The sequence below is a fragment of the Rhinolophus ferrumequinum genome, chromosome 23 (assembly GCF_004115265.2).
Source record: "Rhinolophus ferrumequinum isolate MPI-CBG mRhiFer1 chromosome 23, mRhiFer1_v1.p, whole genome shotgun sequence".
NCBI classification, from domain to species: domain Eukaryota; kingdom Metazoa; phylum Chordata; class Mammalia; order Chiroptera; family Rhinolophidae; genus Rhinolophus; species Rhinolophus ferrumequinum.
The window spans coordinates 19,819,038-19,845,184 of record NC_046306.1 but is presented as its reverse complement, the minus strand read 5'-3'; the positions used below and the strand labels follow the sequence as shown (position 1 = coordinate 19,845,184).

At 41.2% G+C, this 26,147-nt stretch overlaps 3 protein-coding genes across 12 annotated transcripts in view; 1 reads left to right on the top strand and 2 right to left on the bottom strand.

Moving 5' to 3' along the window:
- The window catches only part of LOC117015888 (copine-1), a 34,629-nt gene extending 27,010 nt beyond the window's left edge, over window positions 1-7,619 (bottom strand). For 2 of the 9 annotated variants that reach the window (XM_033094732.1, XM_033094735.1), the window contains exons 1-2: window positions 7,431-7,602; window positions 2,001-2,053 (exon numbers count right to left, since the gene is read on the bottom strand). The gene's annotated coding sequence lies outside the window, so the exon portion shown is untranslated. Of the gene's footprint in view, window positions 1-2,000; window positions 2,086-7,093; window positions 7,395-7,430 lie in introns of those variants that run through there. The other 7 variants (XM_033094731.1, XM_033094738.1, XM_033094733.1 and 4 more) reach the window with 7 other exon arrangements.
- A 629-nt stretch (window positions 7,620-8,248) lies between these two features.
- NFS1 (NFS1 cysteine desulfurase) lies at window positions 8,249-23,911 on the bottom strand. 2 transcript variants are annotated; one of them, XM_033094739.1, is made up of 13 exons: window positions 23,751-23,911; window positions 23,077-23,186; window positions 22,275-22,391; window positions 21,380-21,463; window positions 18,471-18,623; window positions 16,967-17,060; window positions 16,034-16,168; window positions 13,295-13,452; window positions 12,764-12,869; window positions 12,602-12,683; window positions 11,290-11,373; window positions 10,797-10,886; window positions 8,249-10,390 (listed from the first exon to the last, which is right to left on the bottom strand). In XM_033094739.1, the coding sequence occupies exons 1-13, from the start codon at window positions 23,845-23,847 to the stop codon at window positions 10,327-10,329; spliced, it is 1,374 nt and encodes a 457-aa protein (XP_032950630.1). In that variant the 5' UTR covers window positions 23,848-23,911; the 3' UTR covers window positions 8,249-10,326. The 2 variants fall into 2 exon arrangements, with proteins under 2 accessions (XP_032950630.1, XP_032950631.1); XM_033094740.1 differs by lacking the exon at window positions 11,290-11,373 and having other exon boundaries at window positions 23,751-23,883.
- On the top strand, window positions 23,874-25,521 carry ROMO1 (reactive oxygen species modulator 1). The gene is made up of 3 exons (XM_033094741.1): window positions 23,874-24,010; window positions 24,192-24,322; window positions 25,305-25,521. The coding sequence occupies exons 2-3, from the start codon at window positions 24,192-24,194 to the stop codon at window positions 25,411-25,413; spliced, it is 240 nt and encodes a 79-aa protein (XP_032950632.1). The 5' UTR covers window positions 23,874-24,010; the 3' UTR covers window positions 25,414-25,521.
- The last annotated feature ends 626 nt before the right edge of the window (window positions 25,522-26,147 follow it).

The following is a 26,147-nucleotide window of genomic DNA, read 5'->3' as shown; positions in this document are numbered from 1 at the left end:
AAACTATATATAAAAAATTATTTATTTCAAACAAGGTTAATACATACGAAGAATCCAACACAAATACTAAATAAAATAGCCAAAATCTTAATTACCTATCCTCATCATCCCAAAAGCAGAACCTGGTTACAGTGTCATTCACTATGGCTGTTTTAATTAAAATTCATTCCCAAACCCTCCACTAAAAAAAAGTCTTGTTTTTCCCATAGGGAAGAGCTGATCATGAAAGAAAGGTATCTTTTGGTTTTTGCTTTGTTTTGAAAGAACTAGGGTATGAACTTTATTCAGTGATTGTTATAGTATCCAGCTCAACGTAACTCCTGTGGAATTTCTGGGTACTCACTGATCTCCTTAGACAATGACATTATGATCTAATAAAAAGAAAAGTTTCCCCTAGGTTTAAGTAAAATTTCAGTATTTCAGTTCTTACAGCTTCTAAGAGTAAATGCAAGGATAGTCTTTTGTAAAGTAATACAAAACAAATTCTTGGCACGGGAAAAAATATTAATTTGAACTTTATGTGGTCAACAACACAAGGTGTTTTCCAAGCCATCTTAAAAATCAACTTTTAAATATAAACCTATTAAACTGGCTCTGTGACCTTGAGGAAATAAGTTATTTGGGCTTTGGTTTTATTTTCTCAAATGAGAATATTAGAAAAGCAGTTTGCTATTGCAAGCTCTAAGAATTCTATTACTCTATGAAAGCAGTTTTTCAATGTTATTAATAAATATTGTGTGAATAAGAACTCAGAACAACAGAACCTGTAATCATAGTTCAATGTTATGATTGCTGTACCAAAAAGAAATGTATGTTTGGCTTCGATAGTTCTTGCTCTCGTGCATGTCACCTTTAAATTTAATCCTGAAAGACTGGTAACCATAGGACAGTAAATGCTCTTTGTGAGGCCATTATAAATCACTAGAAATTGGGCGGAGAGAGGAAGTTTTTATACTTGGTTTGCAAGAGTCAACAAGAAAAATTAATACTGAAAAATAAGCGCACCAACACTCTTTTCTCCTTATTTACTATTTAGTCTATCAGGAAGTTCATCAAGAAGGTTCCAAGTCATTAAATCAAATTCTCATTCTTTACTGACTCTAGAATATTGGCTATATGCAAAATTGAGATAGCATTCCTGTTCAACTTCAAAAAACGCTTAATCATTTAATCACTACATGGAAACATGGGCAATCGAGGTACCCAAAACAACTTGAGCAAGGTATTAGTTTTCATTGGGACAATAAAAATGGGAACTTGATATGGTCACACGAATACAAAAATTAAACAAAGGGCTGAAGTGACATATACAGTAAGTCTTCAAACCATTTGCTGCTAAGAGAGAAGGGATTTAGTGAAAAGTCTGTACAAACTACACATGAAAATATGATATTGAAAATCTGCCCAATTACCAGGTACAAAGGGCTGAGGATTAAACCAAAGTAGAGTAAAAATTTATTCATAAAGCCATCTAAAAAGAAAAAGGTTTTAGGTTCTGAAAAAATATGAAATAAGATCTGCTATTCTGTTTACTAAGTACCTGTTTGACAGATAAATCATTTCAGGCTACCTTGAGCCTACCTACCTCAGTTATTTAACAAAAGGGTTAGATTCCAATCACTGAAGTTCCATTAAAGTCAAAATTTGTATTCTAAAACCTATGACCCATTATCTGTACCTATACTTCTAAGGAATATTAAATAACCATACCAATAACAAGCGCCTATATTTGTAACGCTACTGAGGAACAAAACAGCTACTTATTGCCTAATATACCGGGAATTCAGCAGGAGAAATGCATCCATATAAAACCAAAGGAAGCAACAACTGTTCATCCATCATGGTACCCAGTCCATCCCACCCCCATCCCTCAGATAAGCTTGTTTAAAACAAGAAAAAACAATCACACACAATTTAGTTACTACACATATTTTCATGTTATTTAATAAGCTCTCATTTGATTCTGTATAAAAACAAACCCTCTATTCAAAATCTCTTACCTGATAAAACAAGAGATGTATTTTCTTAACAAGAAGTAGAGGCCAAGTCAATCCTGTGGGCAACCAATTAAAACCAACTTTTAGACTGCAATAGAGAATAAACGGAGGCAAAAATCAATGCAGGAAACACAAAACACGCACAGGCCACACTGAACTGTACATTACGAAGGCGAGTCTGAAACCACCAGAGTATTTCATTAGAATGCATATCCAAAAAAAAAAAAAAAGAGAAAAAGAAAGAACGTACCAAAATCCCACACATGCTTATTACTTGGCATTACTTTCAAATTTGAGTACGTCTCAAAACATGATGTATTTACATACATCAAGAACATGTCATAAAATTAGCCCAAAAATAAACCAATTGAAAACTAAAAGTCATGAAGCTCTCAGCTTTATAGCTGATAATTGCTTTTATCACTTGATTAAACCAGTTCAGAAAAATTCCATAACAAAAGTTCAACTATGACCTATTTCCTTAGGTTCCCACCAAATTTTTGATGCAAAAGCACAAGTTCTCACAATAACAGGTCCTTGGCAAATTAAATCATCAATTCAAGGGTACTCTCGAAATTACTGCAATTACTTTTTCAATATATTTTCCTTTGCACCAAAATACCATCAAACATCAAAAACATAAATGAAGAGAAAGTTCTAGCTATAAGGACTAATTCCTAGTTAAAACCACTGAGATTCAAAACATTAAAGAAAAGTGCTTTTTATTCTAACACCATAACAGTCTCAAGAAACTTATTTTTTTCAAAAATCCCTACAAACACCTGACATATTAAGAGTACTTCCCAAAGTAAAAACAGGTCACTTATCTTTCACTGCAATTTTCCCCAAACTGGTGAAGTTATAAACCATTCACAAGCAATGTATATGACCAAATTAGACAACTATATGCTAAAGGTCATTTTTTTTTTTTTATTCAGAGAAACAGAGCAGAAGAAAATTGTCACTATTAGGTATTAAGATTACCAACCGAAGACTATTAGAATGATGATCATTTTTAACTATCTTTCAAGATCAAGATAACATCAGAATATTTAGTTTAATATCATCACCAAAAAGTAAAACAATTAAAACTTTTAGTGTTACTCCAAACTTTCCTAAAGGACAAGCAAAACATTTTCTAGACAACTACTCAAATTACTAAAAAACAGTGAGATTGTTTTGCCACAAAAAACTATGCAAATGTCATAAACGGCACTCTCAAAAGCCCAGAGCATTGTGTTAATCTTTCATATTGTAAAAATCAATCCTAATGAAGTCTAAAGAATTTTCAAACTCTTTATTTAAAAGCCACATCTAGTAGTTTTAAATGGGTCACAAAAGTAAATGTGAAACAGAAAAAAGCTTGCTTTAAGTAAAGGCTATGCTCAATGAGGAAGAACATGATTTTTTACAATATTTATTTCTAAATGTACAGGTATGACACTCTGAAACAAAGAACCAGGGTAATTTTCTAGTTTAAGTACTTGTGATAAACAGATGATCCCCTACTGGAGATTCCAATTAAAAAAATCTGGTGTGGGACAGGACTATGTGCCTTAAAGGTAAGGGAAACAGGTTCCTTAGCCTCTTTTCTTCCAGACCCAAGAAGGTACCTTATGTCCATCTGAAGAGGAACAAGTTCAGGTTCAGCCTGTTAAGCCAAAAGGGAACATACTAGGTCTACTCTCAGAAATTTCTACAGGATTGCCAGAAATAACTGTAACAAGGAGGAAACATCTCATTCCACAAGGAAAAGTTGAAAGGCCCAGCTGAATTTGGGAAATGCCTAGTTCAAGGTTTACATGTTCAATTTAAAGCACAAAATCAACCTAGACATAAATTTGTGAATTTCTGTACTCAAAGGGGAAGCCCCATCTCACCCAACACTAAAGAAAAGTATATAGAAATTCAGGCTGAAGCCAGAACTTCACACTCTTGCCGTTACACCTCTTCCTTCAAATAGGCAAGGTAAACAGAAACTGAGAACTGAAGTACTTTTGTTTTCCACAATTCACTTTGTAAAGAGCACAATAATTTAATAAAGGCATTACTGTAGTCCATGAAACGTACTCATTCCTGTGTTCTAAATGTCAGCTGGCAACTGAATGCAGGATACCAAAATGAAAAATCCACTCCAATCACCTAAAACTTTGGTGAATTTTAGAAGGGTAAGACTGAAATAATCCTATGCAACAAAACATCTAAAATACATGTTTTACCTTATACACAGAACCTGAGGGTAGGGAAGGAGAAAATGGATAGGATTTGCCATTAAGTTCACTGACATATTTCATAAGATCTAAAGAAGCTTGCTTTAGCATATTTTTCCACTTTGTTAGGACTTAGTCCTAACATACTGGTCTTGCTTCAGCTTTACAAATAACCACATACATACATACATACATACATGTGCAAATTACAAATATCTGTTACAAAAATTTAGCATATTATTATGACAAGACAGATTTTTCTTATTTACTAGCCATTCCAATCACTTGGAATTTCAGAATAAAATGTCTGACAACAGTCCTCTTTTATCAGGAAGCCAAGGCACAAACCAGAAGAACTTGACCGATTACACTCTTCATCAGGTAATAAACATCCAAAAGTGAATTTTAATTTTCTTCAGTAATCAGTCTTTAATCAACAAGAACGAGGGTACAGCAGAGCTAAGTTCTTCAGGTTCAAAGGAAACAAAACCCAGCGAACTCCTCAAACTGTTCACCTCACAGATGAGCACCAGAGAACCAATCAGAATGGGCACACCACTATAACAAGCAGCACAATCACAGTTAGGCATTACAAAACACCCACAGCTTCATCCACTTAATTTTGTCCCAATCCCCAAATGGATCACATTTCAGATTCTGGAATCATTCTTAATGAAACAATTCTGACACTGAGGGAGATATGTGCCTTTGACAGCACATTATTCAACTTTCTCATTAACTCTCAGTACTCAAAGGCAGCAAATCAAAGACAATTCTAAATAAAGTATTTATTCTTCCTGCCAAAAAGACTATAATGTTAAATTATTTTTCAATCCCCCCCCAAATGCCAACAAAATGTTCATTATACTACTTGATTTAAACTTCAAAGTAACAATGTTACTTCTAACCAAGCTCACCACATTCACCCTCACTACTGGTCTTAAGACCAAGCTGGCTTTAAACTTAATGAACTAAACTCTATGCAAACCAAAAAGTATATGTGTGGTGGTGGTAGTAAAATCTGAGAAAACTGTAAATTAGGTGATTTTTCTGCTTATTTGACCTAAAACTTTTAGCAATATTCATTTATTTCACGGACATTTATTAAGCACTTGTGGGCTAGGCAGGAGATCTAGAAATGGAAGACAGTCCCTGCATTTTGGGGAGGGATATCTAAAAGTATCTTTTGTGCAACCAATTACTGACACTTAGAAGTTCTTCCTATAACATCTACAGAAGAAAATACTCATCTAAACTGAATGATGGAGTGCTTCTCTACAAAATGGAACAAAACTATGAAAGTGTCACTGGATTCCAGCACCTAGAACACACTGGCCCACAAAATCAAGTTTCACATCTAAAAATTGTACCAACAACCCCCGAAATCTCAATATGCGACAATCAAAACATTTGGCATGTCAAAGAAAGTGAAAGAAGCCCGAAGTATACTGGTATTAGCACATAACAATATGCTCCAAATAACTACTACGATGATTTCTAAAACTTCACATTTTTCACCTAACAGATAGGAACATAAGAAAAATTTAAATTATGCATTATAATCCATAAACAATATCATCAAATATATGATCGAGCATATAAAGGTGATATAAAAATGCATTCCGTTTTGTTAATACTAAGCACATCCTCGACTTTTATATAAACACACCAAACATTTCCTTCAAAAATTAATTACCATAAAATTATTTTAACCACCTGTAAAATTTCTTCCCATCTTTTTAATATTCTTGGAAAATGCCTGAACACAATTACTTTCCACAAAGTCCAGAAATCCTTCATTCTACAAAGCTACCAAATTTCAAAAATAAGTAAAACCAGTCTTGTATTACATTTCTATAATTAAAAAACGAAACAAGATCGACCTATATGTCCAAACTTGTAGAATTCTTTTCAACTGTAAATGCTCTGAAATGCATTGACAATATAAACTAGATAACAAGGTCCAAGGAAATTCATGTTGCTAATTCTGCATTTTACAAAAACCATTTTAAACCATTCAAGAAAGAAGCTCTAAGAGAAATACTCCAGTCACAAGTCTTCAACAAACCTTCAATTGCAAATCACGTTTTTTTCAGGTTACACTGACTGGCATCACCCTAATCTTGAATAATACATACAGAATGGCTCTTGCCAACTACCCCAATGTAGATCAGGTCATCTCTGGGAATCCAGGAGTCAAGGAGGATTTTAGGGTCCAGAAATCTCTCCTGCGCAGCCTTCAACTCTCAGTATACAATTCCCAGCATACGTTTAGTGCTAAATAACCCAGGGTAGACCTCACCGGAGACCCTCCGATTTTCCACTAGAAAGCACAGATTGGTGGCAAACATAAAACCCACACGCTTACAATGTAGCAGCTAAGCCTCCGCACTAGTGTCCATTCCCCGTCATTAACCTGTAGATCATCAAAGCTCCTCCCATCCACTTCACGTGGCTGCAAACTAGCACCGCCGGCCTTCGCTAGAGAAACTCAATTCACTCTCCATCAAAAGCACCCAAAGTCCACATCCCATTGGACCGCCTCCTCCTCCAGTGCTGGAGGCTGTCTCCCAAGGGATACCCTCGAGGGTAAGCCCCGCCCCAACATTGGGCCTTGTAAGCATTTCACGCAACCCCCTCCACATTCAGGCCACGAAAGCAGCCAGTTCTGAGACTTCCTTCCTAGACTCGCAGGAGTGCACCGACTACACCTTCCTGCCCACAGGTGTGTCCTAATTATAGTCCCCCGTTTCTGGTAGGCCACAGGGGCCTCCTTTGCACTTCGGGTGGAGGGAGTGTCCTCACTACAATTATCTCCTCACTTCGGGGCACAGAGTAGTAGTTATAATCTCTGCCCCATTTGGGGGCATAGAAAATCTTGCTCACTGGGGATGTAGGTGTTTTCACTGCAGAACCCGTTAGTTCGCAGGCCGCTGGCCACCCAGCGCTGGCCTCCTCCCTCTCGGACCACGGGGGCGTCCTCACTATAGCCTCGTCCCCACTTCGGTTTGCAGGCTCATCCTCTCTTGCGTCCTTCTTGCACACTCTCAGGCCTCAGAGGCGCAAGTGGCGCCCCAGGCCCCCCGCAGCCTTGCCCCGACCCTTTTGTGTGGGGCGCTCGCTGCGGCGGGCTCAGAGGCCTCCGAAGGCCCCGCCCCGGGCCACCAAGGGGCGGCTCGAGCCCCGCACAGCCCCGCCCGTTCCGGGGCTGCGGGAGTCTTACCCGGGAGAGCTGCGCGGCACCCGAACCCAGACCCGAGTTACCCCCCGCGCGAGTGCCTCCGCCCCGCGGCCGACAGCCCCTGTGTGAACGGCTTCCCGGAGCCTACAGCAGCCACCACTTCCTTCGCTGTTTCACAAAATGGCCGCCAGCCCGCTCGGCAGCTTCAGGTTCCAGAAGGGGCGGGATGGAGTGGTTGACGTCACGGACGGGAAGGCGCAAGCGCAGTGAGGTTTTCGAGCAATCTCCCGGAAATTGCCGGTATTTGTGGCGAGAGGAGCTGTGAGTCCATGACTGCGACATTTGCACACTATCCCCGCCTTGGGGGAGTGACGCTGCGCGGTGGGATGCACACTGTCTGACTCGGCCTTTTACTGCAGCACTTTGTGCAAATTGCTTCATTTCTTCAAGCTTTTGAGAAAGGAGAGAAATAGTACCTACTTAGCCTAATTGTTTTGAGGATTAAAAGGACCACAAAGTGGTGCCTTGTCGTTTTGATAATTCCGACAGAAGAACCAAAAACTGATTCTTTTTTCCATTAAAAATTTCAATCCAAGGAGCCTTACCCACCAGTCTTCATTAACTCCATCCACCGCTGCACTTCAGTATGATTTTATTATAGAAAAAGTATTCTGATGCTGCTTTGGTTCAAGTCTCCCGAATCCACTTCCTAATCAGAAAGTGAGGCATCAACTAACTAAATTAGGGACTAAATTCCCACAACTCTAACAAGCTTTTGGGAAGATCTGTGCGGCAGACTTGCCTGGTGCTAGCCTAATGTGCCAAAACCAGCAAATTAAAAAACCAGTCCACATTTTTAAACCAAACTTACACTTTATTAAATATACTCTTCGTTGGTATAATATAGTGCGTTATAGTGCATAAAAACAAACCCTACTAAATGCAATGTATCCAGGATTGGATCCTGGAACAGAAAAAGGACATTAATGGGAAAACTGGTGAAATCGGAATAAAATCAAGTTTAGTTAATACTAATGTACAGATGTTGATCTTTTGGTTTTGACAAATGTACCACAGTTTTATATAAGATGTTAAAATCAGAGGAAATTAGGTGATGGATATATAACTCTGTACTATCTTTGTAACCTTTTTCTAAATCTAAAATTATTCAAATTAAAATTTATTTTTAAAACTTCTATAATTTCATCTCCTCCTTCCCTTGGTCATCTGCATTCACCATACTTTAGTAGCTTTCAAACTTTTTTGACCATCATCCATATAAGAAATACATTTGCAATTTGGTATACACATTCAAATTGAGAAAGATGAACTGGAACTTTAAGCAAACATAATCAGTCAGGAGGGTCTGTAGGAGGAGCTACAGCGTATGGAAGTTATCCTTCCCTACGTAATCACAAGAACCCTACACACGGAAACCCTACAGGAAGAACTCTATAATAAAGCTCTGTGGTTCTAACCACCCCTTCCATTAACTTCCTTTTCCCTTCCCTTCTATAAATACCCCTCCATCTTGGCAGTCAGGCCAGAGTATGCATGTGGCTTGCCATGTCTGCATACACTGGGTTACAACCCTTTTTCCCCAAATAAATCCTTTTTGGTGATGAAACACTTAGTTGATACTATTTTTCAGTCGACAAAATATATAATCAAAATAAATATGTGTGATGTACTCTATCTTTCTTTTTGTGTGTGTGCTGGTAATTACCCACCTACGGTTTCAGACCTACAAATGGAAAAACTCTACTCTAGTTGCACTGGCCGTCTATTGGTTTCTCAAACACACCATGATTTTTCATACCTCAGGCCCTTAGCTTTTACTGTTCCTTCTCATCCCTCTCTCATCTTTAGGTCTTTCCATGGCTCGAGATAACATTTTTGCTTAAATAACACCTCCTCAAAAAAGCTTTCCTAGTATACGAGGTTCCCCCCCAATTTCCTCTTAACCACTCTATTTTTTTCATAGTACTCATCACAATCTATAATAGCCTTATTTGCTTACTTGTTAACTTTTCTGTGTCTCCACAAGAATGAAAGCTCAATGAAGGCAGGGTCCTTTTTGGTACTATTAACCAGTATATCCCCCCAAAAAATGTTAGGCTCCTGACAGGCACTCAAATAACTGTTGAATGAAGAGAGATGCAAGCAGACTGAGACCTCTATGGAAATCAAGTAGAGCAGTAGTCTACTCCACAATTCCCAAGCCCAGCTTGGAATTTTCCCTGAGCCGCTCATAAAGTGACAGAGTAAATAGAGGCAGGTGATTTTATTTCTCTACTCTGCAAATTAACAAATTTTAAAAAAGAAACATAAATTATTAGAATAATGGGTAGAGTCATACAGATATTTCTTGCTAAGTCAAAAGAAAGAGGACAAGAACAGAAAGGAGATAAGCCTTCTAAGAAACTTTCTGTTCAGTCTACAGTCAATATGAAAAGGTGGTTCTTGGAGCCACAAAAAAAAGACTAAATTGTAGTTGATTACACTTATGCCTGAAGGAGTTAGTCTTGCTGAGCAGAAGCAAGCGTCAATTCAAATGTCCGCATACAGCACATCGGGCTCCCTGAGTAAAGAGCCTTTTAGTTCCTCTGGCTCTCCCTACCAAGGATACAGATATGTCCAGCAGCTGTATCATCACAAATGTCCCTTCTGTTTCAGGGGGAGACATCCATTCACTCTAAGATCTGAGAAGGTCTCCTGGAGAGAAGTGGGAAGTGTTCCCCACCAAAGGAGCTGAGGCCAGGGAAAGATAGTTTTCTTGTGTTTCTGTCTTGGAGGTGGGCTGATGCTGAAATCAACTGAGCTATACCAATTCTGATTTGAGCATGGAGCACCCACTGGGTGTAACAAGGTAGCCAGCTGTGCATGGGTAGAAGAAGTAGGAGCAGCCAGGACAGAACAAAGTCAGAGGCCCACTCTTCTAGTGTTGGGTCCACTTGATGCTCTTAAGGTCAATGCCATCCTGCACCATCTCCCAGAGAGGGCTGCCAAAGAAAAGAGGTATGGGATGAGTGAGGGCTCAGATAGGAAGCAGCCAACATTGGTTCCTAGGCCAAGAATCCCATCTTAAAGGGAGTTGTCCTATACTTAATCTACAAATTACTAATTTTGTATTGATATTGACGCAATGAAAACTATTAATACTATCAATAACAATAATGAAAAAACATCTGAATTTATGTAGTTGACTAGTTTTAAAAAACGCTTTTTCATCTTCTGAAAGACAAGTAGCCAGGAAGATCCACTTTCTTGCTTTGTGGAACCTCCAAATCCTAAAATCCAAGTATTCTCAAACCTTGGTTTCTGGCTGTGTGAACACAGAGTCTAAGGACAAGACAGGAGCCAGCAATGCAGTTTCTTCCAAAAGGTCTCTGGTACAACAATGCATACCTCATTTCTCGAAGACGCTTCACGTGGTAAATGCACTTCTCCGCTGTGTAGTCCACCTCCTCCTCTGTAGTGAAACGGCCAATGCCAAACCTGAAAAAGGCACAAAAGAGCTCTGTGAAAGAGCTCTAGCACTGGGGTACATTCACCCAGCAAATACTCCAGGAAGACCTACTCCACAAAAGACAGGGAGAGAACTTGGTCCTTCCACTCTAGGTCAGAGTTTCTCAGAACATTGTTTGTGGACCAGCCACATCAGAATCACCTGAGAAGTTTCCTAGTGAATCAAAATCTCTGAGTGTGGGACTCAGAAATCTTCATCTTGCACAAAACTTCCCAGGTGATACAGTCAATGAAGTCTGAGAACCACTGCTCTAGGAACTTTCATGAAGAATTAAGAAAGGATAAGGAAAACTACATTGAGGAATACTGTAACAGGAGATGAAAAATCCAAAAGAGGATGCCCTTCATAAATGTTGCAGCTCAACTGATTGACCTGATAGAAGAGTGAGCTAAATCCTCATCAGTGCCAATTGCTCGAAGGACGTAAGAGGGCTCCAGGGATGCAGAGGTGCAGGCACTGAGGAGAAAGACACAGAGCCTTGCTCAGTTCATCATCAACATCTGCTTTTAGCCCCAAACCCCCAGTCTTACTACTACCCCTCAGGTCCCTGGAATCTTACCATGGACACAAAAGACATTCTAATCTGGCAGAGCTAAAGTAAGGGGCCTGATGCTGCCTGCATATGCTGGGATGTAAATATAGCTCCTCTGGCCTCCATGGAGGATAAACTCCCTGAGCAAGGACATTGCCAAACCAGGATACCACATGAACTGGTCTGACAAGAGGCAGCAGAACATGTGCTCACTCCCCTAGGACTTAATACACCATCTTGTACCAGCCTAGATGGCAGGAAAACCCTTGGTGGCCTTTAAAGCAGACCTCAATTCTAGAGGCCTGCAACAGAACCGTTAATACTAGGTCAGACAATTAAGTTTGCAAACTTGTTGCAACGATGTTGCTAACCTTTTTTGATATCAGAGGGATTATTCATTATGAATCTGTATCAACTGGACAAATAGTTAACCAAATTTACTATTTGGAAGTGCTGAAAAGCTGCATGAAAAAATCAGATGACCTGAACTTTTCGCCAACAATTCATGGCTCTTGCACCACGACAATGCTTCAGTTCACACAGCACTGTCTGTGAGGGAGTTTTTAGCCAGTCAACAAATAACTGTATTGAAACACCTTCCCTACTCACCTGATCTTGCCCCCAATGACTTCTTTCTTTACCCGAAGATAAAGGAAATATTGAAAGGAAGAAATTTTGATGACATTCAGGACCTCAAGGGTAATATGACGATAGCTCTGATAGCCATTCCAGAAAAAGAGTTCCAAAATTGCTTTGAACGGTAGACTAGGCGCTGGCGTCGGTGCATAGCTTCCCAAGGGGAGTACTTCAATGGTGACCATAGTGATATTCAGCAATGAGGGATGTAGCACTTTTTCTAGGGTGAGTTTGTAAACTTAATTGTCAGACCACTTATAATACTAGAACAGATACATGCACCTCCTGGGACCACAAAAAGCTCAAAATTCTACCCCAGAAAATCCTCCTAGGGTGGCAAACTTCAGCCTGTGCCTAGCCAGCTAAAAAAATAGGCCTTTACACAATGATCTTTACTCTCCACTAAGAGCTCATGTGCCGCTCATCTCCAACTGGGAAGCTCACTCATCTGTTACAACACTTAGCAGCCAGGCCCATCAGTCCTGCCACAGTCCCTGTGTATCCAGTCCCACTCACCTTCCCGAAGATAAGGCCACATCCTTGAGTGCCATCAGCAGACTCTCCCCTTCCACATATGCAAAGGAGAGGTTGATACAGCCTGGAAGAAATAACCACTGTGAGAAGAGTCTCAGAGGCTCAGGCTCTTCCAGCACAAGGATAGAAAAGGCATATCCACACCTGGGTAATGGTGCTCCTGGTCCCCATTCATCACCACATCTGGAAGGCTCGTCATTATCTTCTGCATCAGCCTCTCTGCTAACTTTGATATTCGCTTGTGGTCATACTAAGGGGCAGGCAAGGCAGAGCTAAGCACAGTGACCATCGACAGTTCAGAAACACCCAGGACCAGGTGCCCTTTGCCTGTGCCCGGAAGTGACTATACAGCTGACCCCTCTAATGTCCTGTGTTACCCATGGAGACCACTGTACCCCAGCACTGTGCACAGGGCCTGAAGGGCAGAGGTGCTCAATAACTGGACAAATGGTTCTCATCACCCAGAAATAAACAAGCTGATAACCCACTGAAAGGGCCAGGATCTTAGAGCCCATGACACCTCCCTCAGAACAAGACGCTAGCAGCACTGGGACAAGGATGGTTTTCTCAAACCTCCTCTTCTGGTAGAGATCTGACTTAGTCATGCCGAGAAGCCTCTAATAGGAGACCCAGCACAGGGGAAGAAGTTGTGGGAGGGAAGTGCTCTCTTCATACCTCCATCTCTTGCTGTGCCACCTCACACGCAGCCCCCAGCCCCACCACCAAGGGTGTGGGCACTGTCCCAGACCGCATACCCCGCTCCTGCCCCCCTCCACTCTGCAGGGCCTCCACACGCACACGGGGCCGGCGGCGAATGTAGATGGCACCAATCCCTGGGAAACAAAGTTTGTTACCAAAAGATAAAAAGAAAAATGCAGATGAAACAAAGTATCACTTTCCAAAGGGGTCAAAATATTTCAACTTTTCTATAAGCTTGAAATTTTTCAATATAAAAAAACTTGGAGGAAAAGAAGAGCAGGAAAAGCACAATACTTATCAAAAGTATTTAACATCCAGAGGGTAACTACCAGGAGTAATGACCTTTTGGTCATTTTTTAAGTTTAAAGTAGTTCTTTATGCATGTGTTAATGACATCATGCAATGTAGCATTATTCAAAATATCAAAAAACTTGGAAACCACTTAGATGTCCATCATCACGGGAATGGGGCAAATAAGTTACAGCATACCCATACAATGAAATACAAAGCAGGTGTATAAAAGAATCTAAGCTCCTTCTGTACTGCAAGTGTAAAATCTAAGATACACCGCCAGAAAACTGGTGAAATCTTATCTATACTTTAGTTTGCTTTTTTTTTTTTTGTATTGTTAGGTGAAAAAAAGCAAGGCACAGAATAATGAGTATAGTATACTATATTTTGAGTTAAAAAACAGAGCGGAAATATATACGTGTTTGCAAATACAAAGAATTCTAGAAAAATACTCCAGGAACTGCCTCCTCAGAGTGGGGGAAACTACATGGCTGGACCACGGAGGAGACAGGCTTTCTTCCTTGTACGTTTTTGTAGCTTTTGAATTTGGAACCATGTGAATATATTACCTTGTCTAAATAGAATAAAAATGACAGTAAAAAAATACGCAATCTCCCAGGGTCTATTAAAACTTAAAAATATGTATGACATGTGACTCAGCAAACCTACTTATAGGAATTTCATGCCAAAATATGAGCATGAATGTGCAAAGATATTCCCTAAGTAGTCAAGGATTTTTTAATAAAGTGGCTGCTTAATGAAGTTCATCTTCCCTCACACAGAACAACTATTTAGGAAGAGCCTATAGGTACTATAAAAACTAAGGCAGTGGTTCCCAAATTTATTATGAAGCGTCCTAGTTTTAAAATAATTTCTGATGCCTGACCACTGTGCTGTACACCCGTAGTTAATGAAGAATAATAGTGAATGTCAACTATAATTAAACATATATTTACGTGTGTGTATGTGTGTATATATATGTGTGTAATATGTGTGTATATATATATATATACACACATATATATACATGTATTTTATATGTTTCTGGGATGTAAAGTACAGCATAGGAAGTATAGTCAATGGTACAGTAACAGCTATATACAATGTCAGAGGGATAGCAGACTGGGAGCAGGGGTATAAATGTCTAATCATTATGCTGTTTTGCAAACCTGAAACTAATATATTAAAAAAACGCTAATCAGAAAAGGCTTTTGGACAACATATAGTTACAAGCAATTTGTAATCCTGCTCCTCTTCCATTAAGGCAGAAAATAAAGCGACCGCTGTCTTTACAAAAATAAAAAAATAAAAATAATTTCTGTACCAAACTGCATTTATTAAGAAATATTTCACTTCCCCATTAAAAATAAATTAAAATTCAAACATCGTACACTATCTATAAATTTCTGCAGTTCCAAGTTCAGAGAACAAGTGCTCAGATTCCAAGTCTGCATAGTTTAGGAAACCATGTTCTCTAAATCTACTTAGATCCTGAGCTCAGAAAGCAGAACTTTGGCTAGTGAACGATATCTGTACACATTTAAATGCTGATCAGAGCTGTTCGATATGAGTTAATTGGTTTTTATCAAAATAGATGTATCTTCAATTAAAAATAATAAAGGCAACATTTTAGTTAAAGACAGAATGACTGTTGGTTTTTTAAAATCATAGCTCACAAAGACACTTTTTGCAAGTGCTGGGAACCTTGAGAAAAAGCCATCTTACCTACTTGCACCTTTTTCCACAGGGTGTACACACAGATGACACACTCTGCAGACACAGAAGGTGTACTGGCACAACCAACCACCACAAGCCCTCACCCCAGAGACAGAGGACTTGTTTGTTTTCTATGGCTACCTCCATAAAATAGAAGACAACAGTATCTTCACAGGGGTTGGGGTGGAGAGGCAGAATTTAGCATTACTAAGCCAACGAGGCCATAGGGAATAGACAAGTATTCTTCAGAGACTAACAGAAGCACAGACTACTTAGTCCAGGAACAAACACCAAGACATGTAAAAGCCCCCACAATCTTTCCCTAAGCTAAAGTAAAACAGAAGGAGGGGACTGAAGAACCAAAGAATACTGCTCTGCATATCATAGGGACAGAGAAAGTGGCTGGACTTAGCTAGCTAAATTTGATGTGAAAAAACCCCTTCTTCCTCAACCAAATTAATAGCTAACATGCTGTTGAAGGATTTTCTAAAGAGAACAGGGAAGAACGTTCTGCTGTAGAGTAACTACGAAGATCTACAAATAGGCCAGTGTCCTTGGCTATTGCTAAATGACACTTGCATTCTGCAAGGCACTCTGAATTTACAGCTTCCGCTGGGAGCAATGGTAGTGCCAAAGGAATCCAAGGGACACCTGTCACTGGGTTTACAGGAAGGTACAGAGCGGAGGAACTCTAGGAGGGGTTGGTACCTTTGGGGCCATAGATTTTGTGACCACTGATGCTCATGAGATCAATTTTCATGTCGTTGACATCAAGTGGGATTTTTCCAACAGCCTGGGCTGCATCAGTATGGAAATATACCTTTCTGGAACTGCAAATCCGCCCTGAGGAAACAACAGAGAGGCAGAACACAGCACAATGTTGGTAAGTCACCTGGCAGTGGTCCCACAAGGTATCATGAGCTCTAAGGCAAAACTGCATCTGACATTAGCCTCTAGCCACATAGTAAATTATTTTTCTCTCTCAGTTCTAGCTTCCTTGACTACAATAAGTAAGAGCAAGTTCAAAGCACCAAATCAAAACACCCTTGGATATTGAGATGTATAAGACTTTTCTTAGGGTGGCCGATTAGCTCAGTTGGTTAGAGCGTGGTGCTGATAACACCAAAGCTGCCGGCTGCCAGTTCGATCCCCACATGGGCCACTGTGAGCTGTGCCTTCCTTAAAAAAAAAAAGATGCTTCTTATCTGGCCTTTCAATAATTAGATTAACTATTAGATCTTTTTTTATTTAAAAGAGGCAAAGATTAACAGATCTATTTGCTAATGTCACTAAGAGGTTACACGGTCTGTCTGGCTCCAAGTGAGCATAATAAAGAGATATTCCAAAGTGAAAAAGGTCAAAGAGGAAGAGAAAAAAAAGAGTGGAAGTTTTTCCTGTTTTGTTTACTATTTTGTCTACTGCACTGACTGCAGTAAAATGAAGAGAACATAAAAGGTACTAGACGTGGATGCAAATACTGGCTATGCCACTTGCAATATGTTTTTGAAAAAGGAACTTAAAGCCCTCTTTCCCCAGGTTCTCTTACTGCACTCTATAAAGTGTTACAGTTCCAGGTCTACTCCTGCTCTTCAAATGAATCCCAGGGCAGGGCAAGCATCAGGGGCCACCCGTGATACTAACCTATTTCCGCAATGGGCTGCTTCACTCCAATCTCATTGTTCACCGTCATGACTGAGACCAGGCTGGTATCGGGTTGGATGGCAGCCTCTAGCTCCTAAGAATATCAGGAGTAAAAAAAGACGACATAGTACCACCAAGTTCTCCCTAACTTAGAATGTAGGCAAGCTTAGTCTTGAAAAGGGGCCTTTCACAACACATCTATCAGAATGGTTTAAATAAAAATAGTGACAACACAAAATGCTGGCGAGGATGCAAAGAAACTGGATCATTCATACACTATTTGTGGGAATGTTGAATGGTACAGCCATACTGGAAAACACTTTGGCAGTTTTTGTTCTTTATAAAACTTGTGAACAAAAAGAGTGTGCTGTAATAAATCACTGACTGAAAGTAACCTCACAGAGTGATCTGATCATAAATTCCAAACTGGTCAGGTCACGGTGGTTAGTCATGCCCCAGGCCTATAACTTTTTTAAGTAAAAGGTTTATCTTCCCCTGAAGCAAGCCCTGTCCATTGTTCTTGTGCATTCACGTCATCACACCTTTGAAAAACCAGAGTAATCCTTTTTCAGATCCCTGGAGGTCTAACCACCCCAAGGGAGCACATAATCTTTTTAACTATCCTGTAATCCAGTTATAGAGATTTAGGTGTCTTGCTTTTTCCCACCTTCATGTAATCTTCCATACTTTCCTCCTTAATTCCAAATGTATACAAGAAACTGAAACACTGTCATTCTCCAGAGCATTTGAGATCTTGCTTCCCGGCTTGTGGTCAGTTTGGCTCAAATAAACTCATAAAAATTCTCTACAGGTTTGGATGTTCTTATGGCGACAAACTCAACATGTAATCACCGTATGACCCATAAGTTGCACACCTGGGCATTTATCTCAGGGAAATGAAAACTCTCACTAGTTTCATTCAACTTTGTAGAAAGGACAATTAAGCATGAAAAAGAAATAAAAGGCCTCCAGGTTAGAAAGAAACAAGTAAAACTATCTCCATTTGCACAAGACAGGGTTCTGTATATAACTGCATCTTAGGATTTGCCTAGGGATGCTAGTATCCAAAATCTGGTGGACAAAATGCTTGGATTCACTACCCAAAATGGACATATAAAAGGATAGAGGCCAAAAAGGGAAATATTCTTCTAAAAAATGACACCTGCTCTTTAGAGGCATGGGAGACATCAGTGTAGGAGAGGAGGCCAGAGCTTTGCTATGGTGAGTATAAACCCCTGGCATCCTGCATGTATGCCCAGTGGCTCCCATACAAACCAGGAAGCACCAACAAAGCTGAGAAACATAGCCTCCAGATAGAAGTAAGATATTACACACTCAATGGGAACATACTTCTGGTTTTCCTTCCAGGACTATTTCTCTAAGCCCCACCACCCTCGCCATGAGATCTAGTACTTCAAGCTCCAGCTGAGGCTGAACAGATAGATTCACAAGCTGAAGCCAAGTTCCTCGAAATTTTTCCCCTCCTGCCAAGAGCCACTCTTACCTTCAAGTCGATGAGCCCACTTTTCTTCACTGGGAGGTAGGTGACCTGAAAGCCCTCAGCTTCCAACGATCGGCAAGAGTCCAAGACACATTTGTGTTCTGTCTGGGTGGTGATCAAGTGCTTTTTGCGTGACCTATAGAACCTGGCCACCCCCTAGAAATGGGTAGTGGAGGAAGGAAGAAGAATATACTCAGAGAGACAGGAATGACTTCAATCCCATTTGTAAAGGGCAAGTAGGCAAGGCTGGTATGCTCCAACATCAATTCTCCAACACCAACTGGGTATCCTGCAAATCAGTTTAATTCTGATGCTAACTATCCAGAGTTAGTGCAAATCCCACAGGTTAAGGGATTGAGTCCCACAAAAGTACCCCCACTTCAAATACCAGCTGCAAGGCCTGGGTGTCACAAGCCACCCACTCATACTTCTGCCCAGCTGGCTACAAATTCAGGGCTTCCCGCAAGCCCCTGAAGTTCAAAAATTCACTGGAACAACTCACAGAACTCACTGAAAGTGATGTATACTTACGGTTAGAGTTTTATTATAAAGGATGCAACTCAGGAACAGCCAAATGGAAGAGATACATAGGGTGAGGTCTGGAGGGGCACACGAGCTTCCTTCCATGCCCTCTCCTCCTAGAATCTAGGCAAACCCATGAATTCACCAACCTGGAAGTTCCTCCGAGCCTTGTTGCCTGGAGTTTTTATGGGGTTTTATTACATAGGCATTGCTCATTAAATCATTGGCCACTTGACTGAACTCAATCCCCAGCCCCACTCTCTTCTCCAGAGTGGAGTAGAGATCAAAGTTCCAACCTTCGAATCACATGCTTGATCTTTTTGGAATGGCTAGTCTGTCCCTTGAAACTAAAGGCCCACCATGAATCACTTCATTACCATAAACTCAGGTAAGGTCCAAAGGGGCTTGTTTTGAATAACAAAAGACAATCTTAACGTACAGGGAACTCCAAGGGTTTCTGCAGCAGTTCTGCACCAGTAACAGAGGACAAAGACCAAATATGTGGAAAAGGGAACATGCCTATCCTTGCATGCCAAGCAAAAGCCTCTCATTTATTTCTATTTAAATAGCAAAACATGCAAATATGGTGACACTGACATCCAAAGCTGGCAGGGTAGAAGTGAACATCCACTTATTCCTTGCTAATGGCAGTATTTATGCTATAACTTCAGAAAATCATTTGGAAAGATACCTTAAAAGCTGTATTTATGTTCTTTAAGTGTGATTCTCCTTTTGGAGTTTACCTTAGGGAAATATTTCAAAAGCTAGATGAAGCTACTATAGAGACAAAATATGCTTTAGTTAAATTTATAATCTTTTAAAGAATGGAAAGATTAAACACATCCAACAACAAGAGAAATTAACAGTAAAATGAATATTGTGATACCACAACTCCATAAAAAAAAGCAATTATATTCAAAATAATGGAGTTTGAAACCAAGAACATAGGATATATTATTGATGGTCACAGAAGAATAAATACAGCATGCTACAATTTGTGAAAATATTAAAATTCGTACATATGTATACTTTTTTTCTCTGTAACAATACTAAACAGAATCAGTTAGAATTAACAGAATTAACTTTGCAAAGCAGGACTCAGGGCCAGAATAGGGGAGGAAGAAGAGGAAGACTTATACTTTGTTTTAAAATTTTTCTATATGGTTAAAAAATCGTAACACAAATGCATTAATTACTTTTTAAAAAATAAAGGGTTACGGCTTTAAAAGCAGAATATAAAACTAATTTGGCCAAAATTATAACTACATAAAAACTGTATATTCTCAAGGACAAGGAACATAAAAGGGAAAATATTTCAAAGTTGCCCGCCTCTCCTATCTCACTTACCCACAGTGTAGAATGCTCTAATAGCAGATAGATATTTACTCTACCCATCCAGGAGACTAAAGGGAACAATGTCACGACTATTCTTAGCAATCCTTATCCTCTAGGTTTGGGATCTGTGTAGACTTTCAAAACAAACGTTTTCAAAGTTTTGAAAACATCCTCTTCTTTGGAGGGACCTCCACCCTGGCTCTGTGGTCTTTGTAGTCCAAAGGAAGGATGCTTTCCTGCTAACAGGATCAGGCAGAATGCTGATGATTCTGGAGCCTGTCCCAGGCCTCCTACATTCAGGCACAGGTCAGGAAAAAACAATACTGGCAGCACAGTTGAGAGATAACAGTGAGAAGGGGTGAAGCCAGAGTTGAATCTACAGGAGCCCACAGTTTATCAGAGCCTGGGAATTAACACAAGTGATCCTGGCAAGTAGGCCCCGTCAAAGGTGATTATGTCCTATGAAACACCAACATGACTACTGAGAGCGGAACTTCTTAAGTACCAAAGATCTGTATGTCCCAAGGATATTGTGATTGATCCAGAATGGGTGACTAAGTGATGCCTGCAGAGGTCACCACAGTGACCAGTACTTAAAAATGGGGACATCTAAAGAAATGGGAGGAACTTGCTGCAAACAGATCTGAAAGAAAGAAAAGGGAAGGCTGAGAGGAGGGCAGCCCTGAAATCATATATATAGAAACATGGCCAATTACAAGTGCATTCTGGACTTAACTGTGACTAAATCAAAAAGATGGGGTAAAGGGTTGACTCACCATTATCCAATCTCTGAAGTAGCTGCCATTCCAAAAAACTAAGTGCTTAATGGTCCAAGAGCCACCTCCTTTCCTATCCAACTACCTTACTGAACTCAGTTCAATAGGAACAAAGACTTAAGATGGATTGCAAAGGGTTGAAGGAAGCAATAAATCAGAAAAAGTGTGCATGTGTCTCTGTCTTCTCTTTACAACAGGGTGGGAGTGGGTGGCTGCAAAATACATATGTGAGCCCAAATGATTGAAGGACACTATCTCCCTCTGGTTCCCCTCTCTTACCTTAATTGCTATGTTGTTGGATTCAGTAGCGCCACTAGTGAAAATGATCTCACGAGGATCAGCTCCAATGAGAGATGCTACTTGCTGCAAGCCAAGAAACAGAGATAAGTAACATCAGTTCCCCAGGCAAGTACTGGGCTTCAGGACACAGCTAGGACAGAGCTCTGGAGCAAGAAGAGATCCACTGCATTTTATCAACTGCCTAAGAAACTTACATCCCAGATCCCAGGCTCTTTCCCAGCCCAATACAAAATAATAATAATAATAATAAATATTGTTGTTTTTAAAAAAGCACTACTGAGCTCTTCATATACAGAGGATGCTGAAAAAATGTATACACATTTTAAGACAGAAAAACTGTATTAAAATTTTAATACTCAATACAAGTCTATACCGATAACAAAAGATAAATATAAGTCACGTTTGACTTCTGCAATTACAAGAGGAGCTCATAGTGGTTACCATCAGTGTCCAGACACTTCTGATTACAGCGAACTACTGCTTGAGCAACGTTGACCAACGTGTCTGTTTGTATACATTTTTTTGGCACCCCAGTATATAGATGTTGGGTGAATAAACCCATCATTATCATTGTCTCATTTAATCCACCCAGTAATAATCTTTGGGAGTAGGAACTATTACATCACATTTGCAATGTGAGGAAACTGAGGCTTAGAGAAATTAGGTAACTTGTCAAAGGTCATTTAGCTAGGAAATGTAAGGATTAATTATAATAAATGACTTCAGAGGGACTCCAAGGCCTGCTCTCTGAATCTCTTTCTGAAAGAGCACCAAACCCTTTCTACCTCCACCCAGACCTACCAAGAAGGGAATTCCTCCAACAGGCCACTGAATCCCTGATACCAGTATACCTCCTAAACTCTTCTGTACTAACCTGGCGAGCATGTTCCATGGCTGCCTCACTCTCCCAGCCATAGGCATGTGTCCGGGAGTGTGGGTTCCCATAGTAGTTGACTAGGTAAGGGAGCATGGCATCAAGCACTCGAGGGTCCTGAGCATAACACAATAGATCAGTCTCTTTGAGCCATAATTAATTCAGGCCCAACTCCATCCCCTCAGAGCTGCTTCAGCACACTCCCAACCCTTCAGACACTGCTTAGATTAGGCCTCAAACATTCTTCCAGACCCTCAGATACTAATCAAAGATAAGCCTAATACACTCCCATTTCCAATCCATCTTAAATCAGACTATTCTCTCTCCCCAGGTAATCTACAAACATTGCCTTGTCCTGACAGCCATTTCTGCAGGTGTTTCCATTCTTACCAGGAAATGTGATCTACAAGGGGCCAGGACGTGACAGAATCCATATGTTGGTGAAAGTTTGCATTCATACTCAAGTGCGTATATGTGCCAAGCTGCGAAGGGGTGCTTTATGTCTTATAATTAATTTACTACTTGCCCAAATGCACAGTTATGAAGTAGCAGTCGGCTAATTCCAGAGTCCATGCTTTTAATTACTACTATAGTGCCTGCACTGAAGTGATTTGACCAAGTTCAATAGCTAGTAAATAACCATTTCTAGTGGACAACTTAAGCTTCCCAACTGCTGGCTCATTGCTTTTCCCAGCACACACTTCTCAATGGCTCTCAAGGATCCAGCCATTTCTGTACACTGTCACTTCTACAATATAATTCCTAAAAACACTCTCGGCAAAAGCTGTATCTCTATCCTTACCAGAGGAGCTGTAGCTTGCACATCCATATACAGAGGTCGCAGCACTGACTCCATCTCTGGAGCCGTGGCTATATCTGAGGGAACAGCAGACTGGGGAGCATGGTCTGCAACTGACAAAAAAGAAAAAGCAACAGTGGCCAAGTGAGAGAAGATGCAACTATGGACACAGGGTATCCAAGCTGGATGCAGGTGAGATTAGTTAAGGCATGCTAGAGTTGAACCTCTATGGAAAAGGAAAAATAACATCACAGGATCTGAGCAAACTCAAAGGAGGTAAGGGACAAAGTCGGGGTCTTGGAGTGGGATGTATGTTGGGACAATATTCAAATTGCGTCGTTGGCAGTGGGGAGGGCTCTGAAAGGGCAAAGCCATTTAGAAGGAATGGGGAGATCTCCTTCGAAAGTTACTGGCTGGACGACTAACATCTGTAAAAGTCTGCCAGGAGAGGTCTGAAGACCGAGCCTCAAAGGTTCTGAAGGCCTGCGGGGCGAGACGTGAGGTGGGCACGGTAAAGTTAACGGCTCAGAAGGCCGGCCTGAGAAAATTTGAGGGGTGCAGCCAAGGGAAAGGGTCAGAGGGTCTGGGCAGCGAGCGGAAGAGGGAGGCTCCGGCATATTCAGGTGCCGAGCGGAGGAAAAAGTCCGCGCTTCCAGAGAGGGGGGCAGTGAGCGTACCGCGCAGGCGCAGACCCCGAGTGGGCGCCTCGGGCCTCCGCGGGGAAGCGGCGGGCACAGCCGCGGCCACCCGCCTCCAAGCTGTTCGCAGCAGCATGGTCCTGGTGGCACAGCCCCTCGCCCCAAGCAGCCGCAGTCTTCAGCTACTGACTCCCGGAAGTATTGCTCAGCGCCCCGGAAGCGATTCCTCGGGCCACGAACGCGCTCCGCCTCGCGTTCCGTGTGAGACGTAGAGCTGAGCGACCGAGGCCGCGAGCGAGGTGAGATAGGGGCTCGGGGGTCGGAACTCTAAGAGGGTGATGGAGTCGGGCTGTGCGCTGATTTTCCTTCCCGGACTTCCCCGAACTCTTGGGCCCGCTCCCCACCCCGCTTCCCCTGGTCCCCGCCCTACTCTTGGGCTGGCGGCTAGGCCTTCATTTCCCTAACCCTCGACCCCCGCAGATGCCGGTGGCCGTGGGTCCCTATGGACAGTCCCAGCCTAGCTGCTTCGATCGCGTGAAGATGGGCTTTGTGATGGGTTGCGCCGTGGGCATGGCGGCCGGGGCGCTCTTCGGCACCTTTTCCTGTCTCAGGTGAGGGGAGCGGGTGGTGGCCTCAGGGCGAATTACCGGACCTACCCGCCCCGTTCCACTTGGCCCGCAGCCAGAATAGAGCCTACCTTGTTACAATTCCCTTGCTGTCCTCTTAGAAGCAAGACAAATTTCGTAACCACCTTCAGTCTGGAAGGACAGGTTAGAAGCCTCGGTGCTTGTGAATGTGAGCTGACTCAACTCAACCTCTCTGGCCTTATTCGTTCTGTAACCTTAGGCAAGTTGAGCCTGGGTTTCCGTAGAATGAGGTCAGTAACATCTACCTCATCGGGTTGTAAGGATCAAATCAGAGCACACTTAGCACAAAATCTGGCACGTTAAGTGCTGTCAACGGTTACTACTACTGTCGCTATTGTTTACATTTGTGCATAGTGAAGCAAACTTGTTGAGCAATTTCACTGTAATGGGAACAGGATGTAGAAATGAAGGAGATAAACTCTACGCCCTGTCATTTTCACATGTAATAGACTGGACTATTCCCCTTTTTCCAGATTGTAAATTACCATTTACTCAACACTTACTGTGGTAATCACTGTTAAATGCTTTAACCACCCTGTGAATGTTACAACCCCTATTTTACACTTGACACAACCTGTAAAATGAGTCTGTTTTGACACGAGGAAACCGTCTAAGACAGCTGTCTTCATTGGATCATATATACACCCTGGAGGTAAAACCAGTACAAAAAAAACTGGTTTCTCTGTTCATGTACTTTACACTGCATTTGATTCCTCCCACAAACTGAAAGCAGTTGATTTGACATTCATCAAAATCCCTCGTCTCTGATGGATCCTTTTCAACTTAGTCGTTACACACCCAAGGGGGAAAGGGCTCATGTCCTGCCAGACTTTTGGAGTGCTTGATTCATCATTGGAAGCACACATTGGAAAAGGGCAGTTAATGCATCTCCCTGTGTAGTATTTTTGTTTCCAATTGGCCCCATTTTGGTTTCCTCTTCTCCCAGGATCGGAATGCGGGGTCGGGAGCTGATGGGCGGCATCGGGAAAACCATGATGCAGAGTGGCGGCACCTTTGGCACATTCATGGCTATTGGGATGGGCATCCGATGCTAATCAAGGCGATGGTTGTCCACCTCTACCCCCTCCCATCAGTCCTGGCCCATGTACAGTAATAAAGACTTTGAGTAGCCTGAGTGTGTTGGAGGCATTCATTTCTATTTTCAGTCTGTATTACGCAGCTTGGTTAGAAATACTCTGAAGTAGGCTGAGGAAGTTTGATTTCAATAGGCTTGTAACTGTTAAATCCAGTTAGAAAATTTTTGCGTGCCTAGAACTTCTCCGATTCTAGTTAAACCCTTGTTACTCCTTTTAACATTGATGCTGTTATCAGTGTTGAAGGTGAAAAACTGAAGCTACAGTCTGTATTTCCTCAAGATCACAAAAGGGAGTTTTAACGTCTTATTTCCAATGCTATATCGTTCATCCAAAAATTGTCCAGCTATAGCTGCTGGCTTGAACAGAAAAAGAACAAATTATCTACTGTGAAACAAAACCAAACTATCAGACACTTGTAGCTTCTTAACTGAGTCAGTCCTAAATGACATTCTAACCAGCCATTAATGAGGATGTAAATTGTATAAACTGATCCCCATCTCCCACAAAATTGCCTTGGTAAGGTAGGTTTAATAATGAGTCAAGTGCCCCTTACCTGCTCAGGACATACAAGCCCTTGATAGATTTTACTGTAAACTGCACTCCCCCCCCTTGAGTTACCAGAATCTAAGAAAATGTGTTACAGAATTGATTACCTGAAGGATTTCACTAAGAATCACAATCTGAACTATTCT

Excerpts from the sequence above, each read along its gene's own strand:
- NFS1 (XM_033094739.1), bottom strand. The coding sequence starts at position 23,847 with ATGCTGCTGCGAACAGCTTGGAGGCGGGTGGCCGCGGCTGTGCCCGCC. Across the intron at positions 23,187-23,750 it reads TCGGGGTCTGCGCCTGCGCG|TTGCAGACCATGCTCCCCAG; the intron begins GTACGCTCACTG and ends CTTTTTTGTCAG. Across the intron at positions 13,453-16,033 it reads CAAAATCTATGGCCCCAAAG|GGATTGGTGCCATCTACATT; the intron begins GTACCAACCCCT and ends TTTGTTTCCCAG.
- ROMO1 (XM_033094741.1), top strand. The coding sequence starts at position 24,192 with ATGCCGGTGGCCGTGGGTCCCTATGGACAGTCCCAGCCTAGCTGCTTC. Across the intron at positions 24,323-25,304 it reads GGCACCTTTTCCTGTCTCAG|GATCGGAATGCGGGGTCGGG; the intron begins GTGAGGGGAGCG and ends CTCTTCTCCCAG.